This window comes from Manis javanica, chromosome X, assembly GCF_040802235.1.
Source record: "Manis javanica isolate MJ-LG chromosome X, MJ_LKY, whole genome shotgun sequence".
Lineage (NCBI taxonomy): Eukaryota > Metazoa > Chordata > Mammalia > Pholidota > Manidae > Manis > Manis javanica.
In genome coordinates, this window is record NC_133174.1 from 42,824,524 (window position 1) to 42,844,110 (window position 19,587).

The 19,587-nt window shown below is 39.8% G+C and overlaps 1 protein-coding gene across 1 annotated transcript in view; it reads left to right on the forward strand.

The window, feature by feature from the left end:
- Positions 1-19,587, forward strand: part of CCNB3 (cyclin B3) — an 86,153-nt gene that overhangs the window by 2,238 nt on the left and 64,328 nt on the right. Inside the window, exons 2-3 of the mRNA XM_036996305.2 lie at positions 1,488-1,619; positions 12,917-13,003. Of these exons, the coding sequence (XP_036852200.1) occupies positions 1,524-1,619; positions 12,917-13,003 (183 nt within the window). The 5' untranslated portion in view covers positions 1,488-1,523. The remainder of the gene's footprint in view (positions 1-1,487; positions 1,620-12,916; positions 13,004-19,587) is intronic.

Here is a 19,587-nt window from a genome sequence, read left to right on the forward strand (position 1 = left end):
ACTTTTACTGATTTTTCATCACTGACAAAATGTTTAATACATCTCCATCTAAAGCAAAACCCAAGTCAACCTTTTTCCTTTCTTAAACTTTTCCTTCAAACTGCAATCTTCTCTGCTTCCCTTTCTGACCAGCTTGGCCACAGCTTAGCTTTCAGTCCCTTTCTAACTCCTTACCCACACATTCTTTATAGTCCATACTCCAGGTAACTGGGATGTCCCTGAACCTGCGATGCTCTGCCTGTGCAAGGCTCAGCCTTTCTTTACCTGGAAAGCTCCCCAGTCTACTTGGGAACCTCTTTGTCATTTAAGTCCAGATCAAACATAACCTCTGTGAAGTTTTCCTCCACCCCCTCTCCCCAACAAAATTACTGACTTTCCATTATGTTTCTATAGTACTTTGTGTAAATCTACCTTTATTAAATCATTTGCCACATTTTTGTTATTGTTAGAGTTGCACATGTGAGACTTTTAGGATAAGATCCATGATTTATTTGTGTTTGTATCTCCATTGCTTGAAGTATCTGGTAGATAGTGGTAAGTTTGTTGCATTGCCTTAGCGTCTCTCTTAGGGAAGCCTGTTCTTTGTCAAATGCAATTGAACTTGGAGATTGAATGTGGCTGTGGTTGAAAGGGCACTTGTATCTGAGTGGGAAGGGTCTCTTGTGTATTCAAAAACTCATTCTTCCTAATAATGTATTTGCTTCTAAGACCCATAAATGTATCCTAAACATCAAGGACTTACAACAAAAGAAACTTGAGAGGTGTTGCCTGGGGTCTCACACTCAAATGGGGAAAATGTAGGACTCTTCCAAGGGCTGTGATGATTGTTAAATTTTTATGTCAAATGAATTTCAATACATTAGTTCCTTCTGTTATTATGTCATCTTTTGAATTTTTTTCCTACCAGGTTCCTGAAACTGCATTACAGTTTCTTCTGATTGAATGCAGCCTTTGAATACTCTCTGGCTTTACTGTGCATTCTTGTGTCTTCTCCATAGCATTATTATAATTGCTGCGGCCACAACTCCATGCCTTTTAAAGAACATTAACCCTACCAGCTAGCCTCCATACTATATAACCTGTCATTTTCTTGATTGTTTTCAGTGCAAAACTCTCATGTGTTTTGTCCCTAGTGTTCCTAGACCTAAATATGGAGCTAGGCCATAGTTCCAGTGCCCAAAGAGGATGGCAGGCACTTGTGCTGGGCTTTTTACTTAGAGTATCTCATTTAATTTGAACAAAGCCCTGCAGAGGTAGGTATACTTATCTCCATTTAATAGATGAGATAACTGAAGCTAAGGGAGTTTAAGTCACTTGTCCAAGGTTAATTGTGGTAAACCAAGAATTGAACCTATTTCTACCTAACTCAAAGTCTGTTTTCTCCTACGGATGCTATAGACACATGAGGTTTTCTCAAGAATTTTTGGAGAACTCTGTGATGTTTCTGGTGAATGGTGTTTTAAAAAGTCCTTTTTTTTAAATTGCAGCCCTTCTTTGGATAGATGCTGCTGAATCTGTAAGAGATGCCACTGCCACTACCACCACGAAGCTCCAAACATGAGACTAAGAAATCTCAGTCCAGCAAAACTTTGCCCAGTGATCATGGCCAATCTGAAAAGGTTAGAGTAAACTGTTTCTCCCAACAATGTCTCAAATAACCTCTTTCTATGTTGGGTGAGTCCTTATCCTCACCCCTAAATCTTTTGAAATATGTGTGGTTTAATTTGAGGAAGTGGGAAGGGGAGGCAGCTATTTTAGTTGGAGAATGCCAGCAAATTATAACTTGCAGAGAGCGTGAACTCTTCTTTCCCATAAATGTATGACTGAAATGAAGGCCACCCTCCACAACCTTCAAAAGCAAACACTACTCAACTTTTGTAAATGACGATCACATCTATACTCTTTATTTGTTCAATTTTAAAAAAATCACGGTCTGTTTTTTTATTATTTTATTTTATTTAAAGTATCATTGATACACAATCTTATGAAGGTTTCACATGAACAACACTGTGCTTTCAGCATACACCCAATCATTTAGTCCCACCCACACACTCCACTGCAATCACTGTCCATCAGCATAGTAAGATGCTATAGAGTCATTACTTGTCTTCTCTGTGCTATATTGCCTTCCCTGTGACCTACCTATATTGTGTGTGCTAATTATAATGCCTCTTAATCCCCTTCTCCCTTGCTCCCCAACCCACCCTCCCCAGCCCCTTCCTTTTGGTAACTGCTAGTCCCTTCTTGGAGTCTGTGAGTCTGCTGCTGTTTTGTTCCTTCCATTTTGCTTTGTTGTTATAATCCACAAATGAGTGAAATCATTTGGTACTTGTCTTTCTCCACCTGGCATATTTCACGGAGCATAATACCCTCTAGCTCCATCCATGTTGTTGCAAATGGTAGGATTTGTTTTCTTTTTATGGCTGAGTAATATTCCATTGTGTTTATGTATCACATCTTCTTTATCCATTCATCTACTGATGGACACTTAGGTTGCCTCCATATCTTGGCTATTGTAAATAGTCCTGTAATAAACATAGGGGTACATATGTCTTTTTGAATCTGGGATCTTATTTCTTCAGGTAAATTCCTAGGAGTGCAGTTCCTGGTTCAAATGGTATTTCTCTTTGTAGTTTTCTAAGGAACCTGCATATTACTTTCCAAAATGGCTGAACTAATTTACATTCCCACCAACAGTGTAGGAGGGTTCCCCTTTCTCCACATCCTTGCCAGTATTTGTTGTTCCTAGTCTTTTCTATGTTGGCATCCTAACTGGTGTGAGGTCATATCTCATTGTGGTTTTAATTTACATTTCCCTGATGATTAGCAATGTGAAACATCTTTTCATCTAAATTTCTTCTTTGGAGAAGTGTCTGTTCATATCCTCTGCCATTTTTTAATTGGGTTATTTGTCTTTAGGGTGTTGAGGTGTGTGCATTCTTTATACATTTTGGATGTTAACCCCTTGTTGGATAAGTCATTTATGAATATATTGTCCCATACTGTAGGATGCCTTTTTGTTCTGCTGATGGTGTCCTTTGCTGTGCAGAAGGTTTTTAGTTTGATGTTGTCCCATTTGTTATTTTTGCTTTTGTTTTCCTTGCCTGAGGAGATGTGTTCAGGAAAAAGTTTCTCATGTTTATATTCAAGAGATTTTTGCCCATGTTTTCCTCTATGAATTTCATGGTTTCATGACTTACATTCAGGTCTTTGATCCATTTTGAGTTTACTTTTACTTATGGAGTTAGACAATAATCCAGTCTCATTCTCTTATATGTAGTTGTCCAGTTTTGCCAACACCATTATTTGAAGAGGCTGTCATTTCCCTATTGTATATTCATGGTTCCTTTATCATGTATGACTTGGCCATATATGTGTGGGTTTATATCTGGGTTCTCTATTGTGTTGCATTGATCTGTGGATCTGTTCTTGAGCCAGTACCAAATTGTCTTGATTACTATGGCTTTGAAGTAGAGCTTGAAGTTGGGAAGCAGCTTTATTCTTCCTTCTTGGGATTGCTTTGGCTATTTGGGGGATTTTGTGGTTCCATATGAATTTTACAACTACTTGTTCTAGTTCATTGAAGAATGCTGTTAGTATTTTGATAGGGATTGCATTGAATCTGTAGATTGCTTTAGGTAGGATGGCTATTTTGATAATATTAATTCTTCCTATCCAGGTGCACATACTGTATTTCCATTTTTATATGTCTTCTTTAATTTCTCTCATGAGTGTCTTGTAGTTTTCAGAGTATAGGTCTTTTACCTCCTTGGTTAGGTTTATTCCTAGGTATTTTGTTCCTTTTGATGCAATTGTGAATGGAATTGTTTTCCTGATTTCTCTTTCTATTAGTTCATTGTTAGTACATAGGAAAGCCATAGATTTCTGTGTGTTAATTTTGTATCCTGCAACTTTGCTGAATTCAGATATTAGATCTAGAAGTTTTGGAGTGGAGTCTTTAGGTTTTTTTATGTACAATATCATGTCATCTGCAAAGAGTGACAGTTTGACTTCTTCCTTACCAATATGGATGCCCTTTATTTCTTTGTTTTGTCTGATTGCCATGGCTAGGACTACCAGTACTATGTTGAATAACAGTGGGGAGAGTGGGCATCCCTGTCTTGTTCCTGATCTTAGGTGAAAAGCTTTCAGCTTCTCGCTGTTAAGTATGATGTTGGCTGTGGGTTTGAAATGTATGGCCTTTATTATGTTGAGGTACTTGCCCTTTATACCCATTTTGTTGAGAGTTTTTATCATGAATGGATGTTGAATTTTGTTGAATGCTTTTTCAACATCTATGGAGATGGTCATGTGGTTTTTGTCCTTTTTGTTGATGTGGTGGATGATGTTTTGATGGATTTTTGAATGTTGTACCATCCTTGCATCCCTGGAATGAATCCCACTTGATCATGTTGTATGATCCTCTTGATGTATTTTTTAATTTGGTTTGCAATATTTTGTTGAGTATTTTTGCATCTATGTTTATCAGGGATATTGGTCTGTAATTTTCTTATTTGGGGTGTCTTTGCCTGGTTTTGCTGTTAGACTGATGCTGGCCTAATCGAATGAGTTTGGAAGCATTCCCTCTTCTACTTTCTGGAAAACTTTAAGGAAGATGGGAATTAGCTCTTCTTTAAATGTTTGATAAAATTTAGTGGTGAAAAAAATCTGTACTAGGAATTTTGTTCTTAGGTAGATGTTTGATTACCAATTCACTTTCATTGCTGGTAATTGGTCTGTTCAGATTTTCTGTTTCTTCCTGGGTCATTCTGGGAAGGTTGTATTTTTCTAGAAAGTGTTCTATTACTTCTAGGTTATCCAATTTGTTAGCATATAGTTATTCATAGTATTCTCTAATAATTCTTTGTATTTCTGTGGTGTCCATAGTGATTTTTCCTTTCTCATTTCTGAATCTGTTTATGTGTGTACACTCTTTTTTTCTTGTTAATCTGGCTAGGGGTTTATCTGTTTTGTTTATTTTCATGAAGAACCCACTCCTGGTTTCATTGATTCTATTGTTTTATTCTTCTCAATTTTACTTATTTCTGCTCTGATATTTATTATGTCCCCCCTTCTATTGACTTTGGGCCTCATTTGTTCTTCTTTTTCTAGTTTCATTCATTGTGAGCTTAGACTGTTCATTTGGTATTGTTCTTCTTTCTTGAGGTAGGACTGTATTTCAATATACTTCCCTCTTAGAACTGCCTTCATGGCTTCCCACAAGTTTTGGGGTATTTTGTTGTTTTCATTTGTCTCCATATATTGCTTGATCTCTGTTTTTATTTGGTCATTGATTGATTGATTATTTAGGAGCATGTTGTTAAGCCTCCATGTGTTTGTTCGCTTTTTTGTTTTCTTTGCATAATTTATTTTCCAGTTTCATACCTCTGTGGTCTGAGAAGCTGGCTTTTCAATCCTTCTGAATTTGCTGAGGCTCTTTTTGTGTCCTAGTATGTGAACTATTCTGGAAAATGTTCCATGTACACTTGAGAAGACTGTGTATCCTGCTGCCTTTGGGTGTGGAGTTCTGTAGATGTCTGTTAGGTCCATCTGTTCTAATGTATTTTTCAGGGCCTCTGTCTCCTTACTTATTTTCTGTCTGGTGGATCTGTCCATTGGAGTAAGTGGCATGTTGAAGTCTCCTAAAATGAATATATTGCATTCTGTTTTCCCCTTTAATTCTGTTAGTTTTTGTTTTACATATTTAGGTGCTTCTATGTTGGGTGCATAGATATTTATAATGGTTATACCCTCTTGTAGGACTGACCTGCTTGGTTGTAATTAAGAAAATAAAAATGCAGCCACTGTGGGCTCCTCAAGGGGGAAGCTATACCCTCTACCCAGCTGGTAGACCACTCCATGCTCCACCCCTACACTGAGAATGAGCTGGTGGACATGAGCATCTGGTATTGGCAGGAGCCTTTGGAACATCTGCCTACATGGCTTTTGTATTTCTGTAGTATGGCGATGCAACACATTGTTATGTCAGGTTCTGAAATGGGTAGACTGGCTTCCCTGATGATTTATTCTTCCTTCTGGCAATGGTTGCAAAGTTCCCTTCACACCTCAGGGAACTGGACACTTCTGAATTGGCTGTCAGCAGCCATCACGGCAGTTTGGCCTAATCAGGGTGATTTACCATACTTACCCACTAGCTGGAAAATCTATGCAAAGCTCCAGCAGGCGTTATGGGAGTTGGGCATGAAAAATATCATCTAAAATATGGACCCCAGGGGGCCTGATGAGGAACTGTTTACCATTGGAATGATAAATATGGTGCTCCATACAGCTCTCTCTTTGGGTCCCTACTGACTCTTCTTGCCCCCCATATAGGGCAACCTATAAGTGAGGCTACTCTTACTTTAGCAGATCTGGGGGGGGTTGAAACAATAAGAGCATGGAAGGAAGTATGGGCTATGACTGAAAGGAGAGCTGCAAAGGGCCCCATGAAGGTTTCGTGGACCAAGATGTAGGTTCATTTGATAAAGGCTGGGATGGTAAAAGAAAAACTTGATGGGCAGCCGAATAGGATCTCATGAGAACTGTGGCAGCAATTAAAGCCAGAGCAGCAGTTCCAGCCACTGAGATTCAGGACACAGAAGCAGAAGACAAAGCCCCATCTGGCCCGTGTCCCTGCAAGTCTTCCTGGAGGACAGTACTCAGGCTCTGCCTTGGCCTGCAACCCCATGGGAAAATGATTGGGTGTTGTGGTTTGACTGAGAGGTGGTCAAGTCCCCCACCTTGGGGGACATGGTGGGGACCAGAGGTCACATGTAGAATTAGCAATTCATTGGTCCCCTGTGAATGTACACTGTTTCCGGTTCTGGTGGACACAGGAGCTGAATGTTCTCTGATTTATGGCAACCTTGAGCATTTTCCTGGGCCCCCTGCTGTGATAGATGGCTATGGGGGTAAGGCAATTAGAGTGAAGAAAGCCCAAATCCCATTGGGAATAGGGTGTTTACCCCCAAAGGAGTATAGTGTGCATATTTCTCCCATCCCTGAGTATATTTTTGGGGTAGATATCCTGCAGGTTGTTACACACCACTGCAGGTGAGTTCAGACTGAGGGTACGTGTGGTAAAGGCAGTTCTGAGGGAACATACTTAGCACCTGTAGCTCTACCTGTACCTTGGCAAGTGACAAATACTAAGCAGTATAAATTGTCTGGGGACACAAGGGAATTAGAGAAACTCTACAGGAGTTGGAGAAGGTGGGCATCATAAAGCCCACTCATAGTCCTTTCAGTTCCCCAGTGTGGTCAGTGAGAAAGCCAGACGCCTCCTGGCATATGGCTTTGGACTACAGGGAATTGAATAAAGTCACAACCCCTTTGCATGCTGCTGTCCCCTCTATAGCAGACCTTAAGGACACCCTCAGTCAGGAACTAGGGACATATCATTATGTTGTGGACCTTGCTAATGCCTTCTTCTCTATTCACATAGTACAGAAAAGTCAGCAACAGTTTGCCTTCATGTGGGAAGGCCGGCAGTGGACATTCACTGTCCTTCCTCAGGGATATCTCCACAGTCCCACCATCTGTCATGGACTTGTAGCCCAGGAATTGGCCACATGGAAGAAACTGCAAATGGTGCAACGGTATCACTACATTGATGATATTATGCTCACATCTGGTTCTCTTGCAGACTTAGAAAGGGCAGTTCCTAGACTGGTGTAACATCTACAGGAGAGAGGATGGGCTGTGAACAGCATCAAGGTTCAGGGGCCTGGTTTGTCTGTAAAACTCTTGGGGGTTGTCTGGTCGGGTAAAACTAAAGTTATTCCTGAAGCAGTCATAGACATGGTCTACGATTTCCCTACCCCTACCACTGTGGCAGTATTACAAGAATTTTTGGGTCTTTTGGGCTACTGGAGAGTGTTTATCCCACACTTGGCACAAATTCTGAAGCCCTTATACCAGTGGTGTGAAAGGACATCAGGTGGGACTGGGATGACTCATGTCCAGATGCTTTTACTGCTGCTAAATGGGCAGTCAAGGCTATATAGGCCTTAAATGTAATGGACTCATCAAGGCCTTATGAACTGGATGTTCATGTAACCAAAGGTGGTTATGGATGGGGATTTTGGCAGTGGCCTGAATGGACATGCCAACCTATTGGATTCTGTTTACAACTATGAAAAGGAGCAGAGGTCTGGCACACCTTGATAGAGAAGCAGCTCACTGCTGTGTACCACACCTTGCTGTCTATGGAGCCCATCACCAGAACAGCTGTGACCAAGCTAATAACCACCTATCCTGTTGCAGGGTGGGTGCGAGACTGGGCCTAAAGGGCACGGAGTGTCATAGCACAGATGCCTACACTGGCCAAATGGGGTGCATATTTACAGCAGTGTAACACCTTCTCTACTAGCCCCTTAAGTGGAGAACTTCAACACTTATTGGGGCTAGTGACATACACCAGTGGAAAGCAGGAGGAGTTGCTTTTGAGCCACTGGTAGCCAAGAGTCCTTATCAGGAGGGAAAAGCCACTATTGCTGAAGATGCTTGGTATACAGGTGTCTCCAGTTATGGGCAGCCCCCGAAGTAGAGGGTTGTGACTTTCCATCCTAAGACTGAGACAATATGGATGGAGGACAGAGAGGGGAAGAGCAGCCAGTGGTCTGAGTTGCAGGCAGTATGGCTCATGATCACCCAGGAGCCCTTCCCTATAGTTGTCTGCACTGACAGCTGGGCTGTCTATTGGGGCTTGACCCTGTGGCTACTGATATGGTGCCATGCCAACTGGATGGTTGGTCATTGGCCCCTTTGGAGGCAAGTGTTGTGGCAATACCTATGGGCCTCTGGCCAGACTAATACTGTTACTGTATGTCATGTGACTGGCCATTTGCCTTTGGCATCCCCAGGGAATAATGAAGCAGACACATTGGCCCAGATGCATTGGCTAGAAGGAAAGCCTGCCTCTGATGTGGCCCAATGGTTACATCAGTGTTTGTTGCAGATAGGGCAAAAGACAATGTGGGCTGTAGCCTGTCAGTGGGGCTTGCCATTGACCTTTGAAAAAGTCAGCAGAGACCGGAAGGAGTACCTTGTGTGCTCTAAGTGGTAGTTACACTGAGTCCCACAGCAACACAGGACAATAGTAAAGGGGCTGAAAGCCTGTGTCAGGTGGCCGATAGACTGTATTGGGCCTCTGCCCATATCAGAAGGGTATTGCTATGCCACAACTTGTGTGGACCCAGATACTGGATTGTTGGTTGCTTTTCCTGCATGTCATGCAGATCAGCAAACCACCAAGGGGGGCTTAGAGCATCTCTTTGCAGCCTGTGACCAGCCACAGGTGATTGAGAGCAATCAGGGCACCCACTTTACTGGACATGCATTATAAGAATGGGTGCAGCAATTAGGAATAAAGTGGAAGTTTGATGTACCATATAACTCTGCTGGGACACGCATGATAGAGAAGTACAATGGCTTGTTGAAATCTGTCCTGAAGTCAGACACAAATAATCTGCAGGGCTGGTCAGTTTGCTTATGGACAGTGCTACAGCATTTGAATGAGAAGCCCAGAAAAGGAGCCTTGAGCTCTGTGGGTATGCTCACACATTGCTGCCTCTCCTATGCAACTGTATGTGCAAACCAAAGAGGAGTTATTGAAGCCAGGATATGGGTAGTAGAGCAACATTCTGCTGCCATCCCCAACTGCATTAAACCCTCGAGACTCTTTTGAGTGGATGTGGCCCTGGACATTTCAACACATGGACCACTTCTGGCACCTTGGGGAAAAGGCTTGAAAGCTGGCATCCCGTGTGTTCTTGGAGTAACAGCACAGTGGCCTCCAAAGATCATGGTAGTGTTCCAAATACGTCCAGGAGGTAAGAGCATCTTGTAGGGGAGTTTTGTTTTATCTTTATGGCCAGTGCATATACCTCCCATAGCCCTATATATTGACCCATCTGTAACTGCTGCAGGGAGTGGGGTGAAGATCTGGTATACTAGATCAGGAGGAGATCCCATTCCTGCCAGTGTCCTGTCACAGGACCACTCTTATGCATGCATCCTACCTGATGGAGAAGATTTGCCTATGCTGGTGTCATTAAAACATGCATCTTATCACTCTTAAGGTTTTTTTCTTCTACAGTCCCTGTGGCCTGGACCCACCCCCTGGCTGCAGCTGCTGGGTGGTGATTGCTCTAAACTCAGCACCTGTTCAGCTATGACCACCTGTGGAATGCATGAGGTTGGACTTAATCTGCATAGGCCTTTGAACCAGCTGAATCCTCTGGCTTGAGGATTATCATGATTTTATTGCTGTTGCTATTGTATCTTTTTAGTCTGGCTACAGTGCTCCAGTTTTCTCATACAGGGGACATTGTTGAAATGGGGAAATGAGTAAATTGTGAGGCAAGATTTCTGGAGAGGTGGGCTGTGGGTAAAATTGTAATATTTCCAGAATCTCTTGCCTGGCCTTAGTGCATCTCCATATCAATAGGTGTTTCCAAGGGATAGACAGAGGTGTCCATCTCCATATCAATAGGTAATTACAAGGGTGAGGTAAGGCATATCTGGACTGGAGAGTTTGGGCAGGGTCCCTTTTTTTGCAGGCGGGTGGGGAGAGACATGGGAGAGCAAAAGTCGACAACTGCTTGTAAGCAATAACTGGGTTTCCCCCACTTTAAATCTCCCTTTGACTGATTTTGGTTTCAAAAGTATTTTGACCCCAAATTTCTCCCTGGAGTTACACTCTGATTCATCTGGGCAAAGTAAATTGAAAACTTTCTGGAAAGGATTCACCATTCTAGATGCCACAAAGAATACAGTTCATGGAAAGAGGTCAAAATAGAACATTAAGGGGAGTTTGGAAGAAGTGGGTTCAAAGCCCCATGGATGACTTTTAGGGGTTCAAGATTTCAATGGAGAAAGTAACTGCAGATGTAGGAGAAATAACAAGAGGACTAGAATTAGAAGTGGAGCTTGAAGATGTGACTGGATTACTGAAATTTCATGATAAAACTTTAACGGATGAGGAATTGCTTCTTATGGATGAGTGAAGAAAGTGGTTCCTTAAAATAGAATCCACTTCTGGAGAAGATGCTGTGAAGATTATTAAAATGACCACAAAGGACTTAGAATATTACATAAACTTAGTTGGTAAATTAGTGGCAGGGTTTGAGAGGCTTGATTGTACTTTTGAAAGAAGTTCTAGTGTGGGTAAAACGCTATTAAACAACATTGCATGCTAAAGAAAAATTGTTCACGAAACGAAGAGTCAATCAATGTGGAAACTTCATTGTTGTCTTATTTTAAGAAATTGTCACAGTCGCCCCCATCTTTAGCAGCTATCAGCCTGATCAGTCAGCAATAATCAACATCAAGGCAAAACTCTCTAATAGCAAAAAGATGATAACTTGCTGAAAACTTGTATGAAATGGTTAGCATTTTTAACAATAAAATATTTTTAAATTAAGATATGTATATTTTTTAGACAAAATGCTATTGTACACTTAACAGACTACAGTATGGTGTAAATGTACCTTTTATTTGCACTGGGAAGCAAAAAATTCATTTGGCTTGCTTTATTGCTACATTTGCTTTATTGTGGTGGTCTGGAACTGAACCTGTAATATCTCTGAGGTATGAGTAATATTAAGTAGGAATTGGATAACAGAATGACAGCTTATTTGTTGGCTAAATTTGATATTTTTGTAACCACAAAATATTTTAGTTTTTGCTAATTATTTTCACTAGGATTATTTGTCATGAACTAGAGAAAAGACTAATAGTTTACTTCTTTCTTTGCTTAATCAATTAGAAAATGGAAGTAGTTCTCAGCTTTTTCAGGATTGCTCTATTATGCTATACTGGTTTGCTGTATTTTGAATCTAACTCTCTAAATTTCTGATTACTTACTCTGTCACATATTAACAGTTCATAGTATAGGTAGAGAATAGAGCAAATAAATGGTGTGGCCCCAATGTTCTGCTTATAATAATTCTCTGATATAGCGAGGGCAGACTTTGTTCTCATTTCATAAAGGAAATCTGATACTTAGGAGCCTTTCATCAATAAAAACTGTTAAGGATCAGAAGAGTCCTACAGTAAAATTTATCCTAATCTTTAACCCCATAGAGTTGGTTTTACTCATTTGGGAGTAGGGTAAGGCATGCATAGATAAACAATACCCAGAAAGAAAGCCCCCTTTGCTCCAAAATACTTCTCCTCCGTTCTACCATCCCACTGTTGTATACACTAACAATTAGGGATTAGTATGGATTACCAAACTCCTTTCTTAAAATATAAAGTTTTCCCTGTGAGGTTTAAAATCATATTGGACTATATACTTTTAAAGTTGTTTTTTGTCCATTTACACTTTATACAGTCCTTTTTTTTACATGTATTCTCTTATTCAATCTTCAAATAAGACAAGTTATCATTCCAGTTTTACTGATAAAAAAACTGAGGCTGTTAACTAGTAATGAACTGATCTTGGACCAGTATGTGGGTATGTTTGTTATTGTCCTTATTGTAAATGTCTTAAATAAACCATTTAACTTAAATATTTGTTAAATTATTGAACTAATTTACGTGCAAGCATCTACACTGAAGGAATGACTGGGGGAGTGGCGGGGTAGTGGTCGTGGTTGTTAATCTTGGATAGGATAACCATAAGTATGAGAAGAGTAAGGAGGAAAATTAGTTCACCAAGCTATTTTGCTCATTCTGAGAGTAACACTGATGGTTATCTCCTCTCCTCACAGCCTTGTCCCCATTGTCAAGATTACCTTAGGGACTCTGAGCAGAAGTGAGTGCTGATATTTTCATTTGTTGTGGTTTATTATATGCATCTCCAGTTGCTCTGAGATTTTAGAGTTTCCTTCTAAGCCCTAAAGAGGACCTGAAGTCTCTGAAAAGACTGTTCACAATTGGATATACTCATTTACCTCTTTTACTTTTTTAGAGAGGGGAGAATTACCAAGCAAAGATATCTCCATCATCAACTCAGGGACCACTCAAAAAGAGATCAGCTTTTGAAGATCTCACCAATGTGAGTATGCTAGTCCAATCCTCCACTGTGGTTTTTCATAATGCTTAGACAAAACCTTTCTTGAAGGACCTTTCCAGTTTACTAGACCCTGACACTCTCCAGAATGTTGAGAGCCAGTTTTATTTGGAATCATTGATGATCCAATTGCAGAAACTGCTGGGACTCTTCTGGCACATACCATCTGCATTAACTGGTGGAGCTCTTTAGAAGTGGCAGGCAGAGTGATTGTCCGATATGAAATTGTAGGTAAATATGAGACCTATGGGATCTTGGATTTAGGTGAAGTTCAGAGGTGGCTCTGCTGGCTGCCTAGGCATTAGAGGTAAGTACTTTGGTGGATTCATTGTAGTCTAGGGCAGTGTTTATCAATTAGAGAACTATGGGTATTTGGTGCAGGACAATTTTTCTATCATGTAGGACTGACTTCACCCAGCATCTCTGGCCCCTAGGCATTAAATTCTAGCAGCATCCCAAATCACAGTGACAATCAAAAATCCCCCTGATGTGCAGAACGGTAGAGGACCACAGCCATGATCTAGTCTTCAACTATGGTGATCTAGAAACTCGATTTTGACAGGAATTCTTGAGTTTACTTCCAAGTTACCTCCCTTCTGGTGTTATTAAGGTACCAGCAAAACCCAGAATTAATAGAAAGTTACTAATTGGATATGGAATTGGGCCAAAGGTAATCTTTTGGTCTTAGAAAATAACTGATGCCAGTGAGCATTTACCATGTGCCAGGTGCTATTTTAAATACTTTTTCCCGTATCAACTCACTTAATCTTCTTATAATCCTAGGGATAGATGCTACAATTATCTATACTTTACAGATGAGGACTTGCCCAGTGTTGGTTTTGAAGCCTGTTTCATCTAGGATACAGAGAATTCTGATGAACTATTCCTTCCCTCCATAATAGAATGTCCTTCTATGGCTACTGGAATACTTAGATCTACTAGATAATATTTTGCTCCCTTGAGCAGGATTGGATCAACATTGGCAAAGTTCTGTCCTTCGGATCTCTGCTCTTTAGGTGCTATGTAACCACCTTTGTGCTAACACAGTCTCTTCCCTGTGCATATTACAACATATATAATTATGTTACAGCTTTTTGCATAATTTCAGATTTACTACAGATTGGTTGAAAGAGACCCCTCCCACATAGACCTGACTTATTTAACCATGGATCTAGAAATTTGGCTGAAATAAAGTAGCCACCCAAATCAGTAGCAGGTATAGCCCATCTTAGTGTAGCTACCCTTGGCCCCCAGAGTCCCTAATAGGAGTGCAGTGACACTATGCAAGGCAAGGTCTCACAGCATATGAGAAACTTTCTCGCTATGTCTCAATCCTTTTTTATGAAGTTTTTTATATTGCCATTCATAAAGAATAAATACAAATAAACTAATGGAAAATACATGCAGATATCCAGGACTCTCCTGGTTCTCCAACGGACTTCAACATCTATTAGTTAACATCCTCATCCAGGGTTGGGTTGGGAGGAGCAAGATATCCCTGAGGAGTATCTCTGCCTCTAGCTTTCCAGAAGCTCAGAAAATTCATTTCCCTTTTGTATTCAAGTTCTGAAGATTGACTTTGTTTACCTTGAGTGGTCTTTGGTACTTTCCAGAGAAAGTTCCATCATTACAATGTACCTAAGTCATTCCTAGGGTAAGGCATTACTGCAGATGGCTGAGCTCATCTATTTGAAGGTTGAGGGTTCCTTTCTCTCTGAATGTTGGGGATTCCCTATATGATGATTTGCTCTTTTCTGTCAGTATTGCTAGGTCTCCATGTCCCCATATCTGTCTTCTCCTCATTCACCAGAGTGAGGTCCTGGCCTACCAAAAGAGTAGATGTGTTTTAATTGGTTAATCTGATGTGTTTTCTTTTCCCTCACCTTTATCATTCCAGCATGGGAAGAAGTTTTGATAGTTAAGAGCTGATCCTAAATTAGTAGACAAGGAGATAGGGTCTATGTCCATATTTACCAAAGGGATTTTGTATTAGTAAGACACACTTTTCCTATTTCCTGGTGAAAGAATTATAGGCAAGTACAGGTTAAGGTCCCCTTAAGCTTACATCTGAAAATATTAGTGTTTTGAAACTTTCACATATGGCAAGTAGAGAGTTTCACCTTCAGGGGTTATAGTCTCCACCCCTTTCCTGCTAAGAATACACTTCTTTTACAATTCTGAATCTCAGTTGCACATATAGGGAGTTTGTAAAACTTCAGGTGAAGTTAAAATGAAAACAGTGTCAAGCTCTTTGAAGAGCAGAAGCAGATGACATGAGGGCCTAAAAAATAATTCCCTGTTGGATGGTGGTTGCTTAGGATCTGATGATACAAAGGCATTTTTTTAACATTTTATTTGGAAATAATTTCAAATTTACAAAAGTTACAAAATAAAAATAGTACAAAAAACACAGATATACCCCTTACCTAGATTCACCTGTTGTTAACATTTTATCCTATTTACTTATATATGTCATGGCCCTCTACCCCCAGGTTCTTTGGTGTATACTTCTTCAGAGAAATTGTCTTATATACACAGTAAAGTTAACATTATAGATTTATAGTGATACAGTATTTTTATGTAATTTATTATCTATTTTCTATTTTTTTCAGTTGAACTTGTAAGGTTGATGTTATAAGCATTTTTCCCCTCCAGTAAAGGATCCAGTCTAGAATCATTTACTTGTCATTTCTATAGCTTCTTTTAATCTGTAACGTTTCCATAGACTTTCTTTGTTTCTTTTTTTTAATTTTGGTATCATTAATCTACAATTACATGAAGAACATTATGTTTACTAGGCTCCCCCCTTCACCAAGTCCCCCCCACATACCCCTTCACAGTCACTGTCCATCTGCATAGTAAGATGCTGTAAAATCACTACTTGTCTTCTCTGTGTTGCACAGCCCTCCCCGTGCCCCCCCACGCACTATGCATACTAATCATAATGCCCTCTTTTTCCCCACCCTTATCCTTCCCTTCCCTTCCATCCTCCCTAGTCCCTTTCCCTTTGGTAACTGTTAGTCCATTCCTGGGTTCTGTGATTCTGCTGCTGTTTTGTTCCTTCAGTTTTCCTTTGTTCTTATACTCCACATATGAGTGAAATCATTTGCTACTTGTCCTTCTCCACCTGGCTTATTTCACTGAGCATGATACCCTCTAGCTCCATCCATGTTGTTGCGAATGCTAGGATCTGTTTTTTTCTTATGGCTGCATAATATTCCATTGTGTATATGTACCACATCTTCTTTATCCATTCATCTACTGATGGACATTTAGGTTCCTTCCATATCTTGGCTGTTGTAAATAGTGCAGTGATAAACATAGGGGTGCATCTGTCTTTTTCAAACTGGAGTGCTGCATTCTTAGGGTAAATTCCTAGAAGTGCAATTCCTGGGTCAAATGGGATTTTTATTTTGAGCATTCTGAGGAACCTCCCTATTGCTTTCCACAATGGTTGAACTAATTTACATTCCCAACAGCAGTGTAGGAGAGTTCCCCTTTCTCCACAACCTCGCCAACATTTGTGGTTGTTTGTCTTTTCGATGATGGCGATCCTAACAGGTGTGAGGTGATATCTCATTGTGGTTTTACTTTGCATTTCTCTGATGACAAGTGATGTGGAGCATCTTTTCATGTGCCTGTTGGCCATCTGGATTTCTTCTTTAGAGAACTGACTATTCAACTCCTCTGCCTATTTTTTAATTGGATTATTTGCTCTTTGTTTGTTGAGGCGTGTGAGCTCTTTATATATTTTGGATGTCAATCCTTTATTGGATCTGTCATTTATGAATATATTCTCCCATACTGTACAATAACTTTTTGTCCTATTGATGGTGTCCTTTGCTGTACAGAAGCTTTTTAGCTTGATATAGTCCCACTTGTTCATTTTTGCCTTTGTTTCCCATGCCCAGGGAGATATGTTCATGAAGAAGTCACTCATGTTTATGTCCATGAGATTTTTGCCTATGTTTTTTTCTAAGAGTTTTATGGTTTCATGACTTACATTCAGGTCTTTGATCCATTTGGAGTTTACTTTTGTGTATGGGGTTAGACAGTGATCCAGTTTCATTCTCTTACATGTAGCTGTCCAGTTTTGCCAGCACCATCTGTTGAAGAGACTGTCATTTCCCCATTGTATGTCCATGGACCCTTTATCGAATATTAATTGACCATATATGTTTGGGTTAATGTCTGGAGTCTCTAATCTCTTCCACTGGTCTGTGGCTCTGTTCTTTTGCCAGTACCAAATTGTCTTGATTACTGTGGCTTTGTAGTACAGCTTGAAGTTGGGGAGTGAGATCCCCCGCACTTTATTCTTCCTTCTCAGGATTGCTTTAGCTATTCGGGGTCTTTGGTGTTTCCATATGAATTTTTGAACTATTTATTCCAGTTCATTGAGGAAAGCTGTTGGTAATTTGATTGGGATTGCATTGAATCTTTAGATTGTTTTGGGCAGGATGGCCATTTTGATGATATTAATTCTTCCTATCCAGGAGCATGGGATGAGTTTCCATTTGTTAGTGACCTCTTTAATTTCTCTTAAGAGTATCTTATAGTTTTCAGGATATAGGTCTTTCACTTCCTTGGTTAGGTTTATTCCTAGGTATTTTATTCTTTTTGATGATATTGTGAATGGACCTGTTTTCCTGATTTCTCTTTCTATTAGTTCATTGTTAGTGTATAGGAAAGCCACAGATTTCTGAATGTTAATTTTGTATGCTACAAATTTGCTGAATTCCGATTTTCGCTCTAGTAGTTTTGGAGTGGAGTCTTTAGGGTTTTTTATGTACAATATCATGTCATCTGCAAATAGTGACAGTTTAACTTCTTCTTTACCAATCTGGATTCCTTGTATTTCTTTGTTTTGTCTAATTGCCATGGCTGGGACCTCCAGTACTATGTTGAATAACAGTGGGGATAGTGGACATCCCTGTGTTCTTCCTGATCACAGAGGAAAGCTTTCAGCTTCTCGCTGTTCAGTATTATGTTGGCTGTGGGTTTATCATATATGGCCTTTATTATGTTGAGGTACTTGCCCTCTATACCCATTTTTTTGAGAGTTTTTATCATGAATTGATGTTGAATTTTATCGAATGCTTTTTCAGCATCTATGGAGATGATCATGTGGTTTTTGTCTTTCTTTTTGTTGATGTGGATGATGTTGATGGATTTTCAAATATTGTACCATCCTTGCATCTCTGGGATGAATCTCACTTGGTCGTGTTTTATCAACCTCTGGATGTATTTTTGAATTCGGTTTGCTAATATTTTGTTGAGTATTTTTGCATCTACGTTCATCAGGAATATTGGTCTGTAGTTTTCTTTTTTGGGGGGTCATTGCCTGGTTTTGGAATTAGGGTGATGTTTGCTTCACAGAATGAGTTTGGGAGTATTCCCTCCTCTTCTATTTTTTGGAAAACTTTATGGAGAATGGGTAGTATGTCTTCTCTGTATGTCTCATAAAATTCCGAGGTAAATCCATCTGGCCCGGGGGTTTTGTTCATTGATAGTTTTTTGATTACCGCTTTAATTTTGTTGCTGGTAATTGGTCTGTTTAGATTTTCTGTTTCTTTCTGGATCAGTCTTGGAAGGTTGTATTTTTCTAGGAAGTTGTCCATTTCTTCTAGGTATCCCAGCTTGTTAGCATATAGGTTTTCATAGTACTCTCTAATAATTCTTTGTATTTCTGTGGGGTTCGTCGTGATTTTTCCTTTCTCATTTCTGATTCTGTTGACTTGTGTTGACTCTCTTTTCCTCTTAATAAGTCTGGCTAGAGGCTTATCTATTTTGTTTATTTTCTCGAAGAACCAGCTCTTGGTTTCATTGATTTTTTCTATTCTTTTATTCTTCTCAATTTTATTTATTTCTTCTCTGATCTTTATTATGTCTCTCCTTCTCCTGACCTTAGGCCTCATTTGTTCTTCTTTTTCCAATTTTGATAATTGTGACATTAGACCATTCATTTGGGATTGTTCTTCCTTGTTTTAATATGCCTGGATTGCTATATACTTTCCTCTTAAGACTGCTTTTGCTGTATCCCACAGTAGTTGGCACTTTGTGTTGTTGTCTTTTGTTTCCATATATTGCTGGATCTCCATTTTGATTTGATCATTGATCCATTGATTTTTTAGGAGCATGTTTTTAAGCCTCCATGTGTTTGTGAGCCTTTTTGCTTTCTTTGTACAGTTTATTTCTAGTTTTATGTCTTTGTGGTCTGAAAAGTTGGTTGGTAGGATTTCAATCTTTTGGAATTTACTGAGGCTCTTTTTGTGGCCTAGTATGTGATCTATTCTGGAGAATGTACTGTGTGCACTTGAGAAGAATGTCTATCCTGTTGCTTTTAGATGTAGAGTTCTACAGATGTCTGTTAGGTCCATCTGTTCTAGTGTGTTGTTCAGTGCCTCTGCATCCTTACTTATTTTCTGTCTGGTGGATCTGTCCTTTGGTGTGAATGGTGTGTTGAAGTCTCCCAGAATGAATGCATTGCATTCTATTTCCTCCTTTAATTCTGTTAGTATTTGTTTCACATATGTTGGTGTTCCTGTATTGGGTGCATATATGTTTATAAT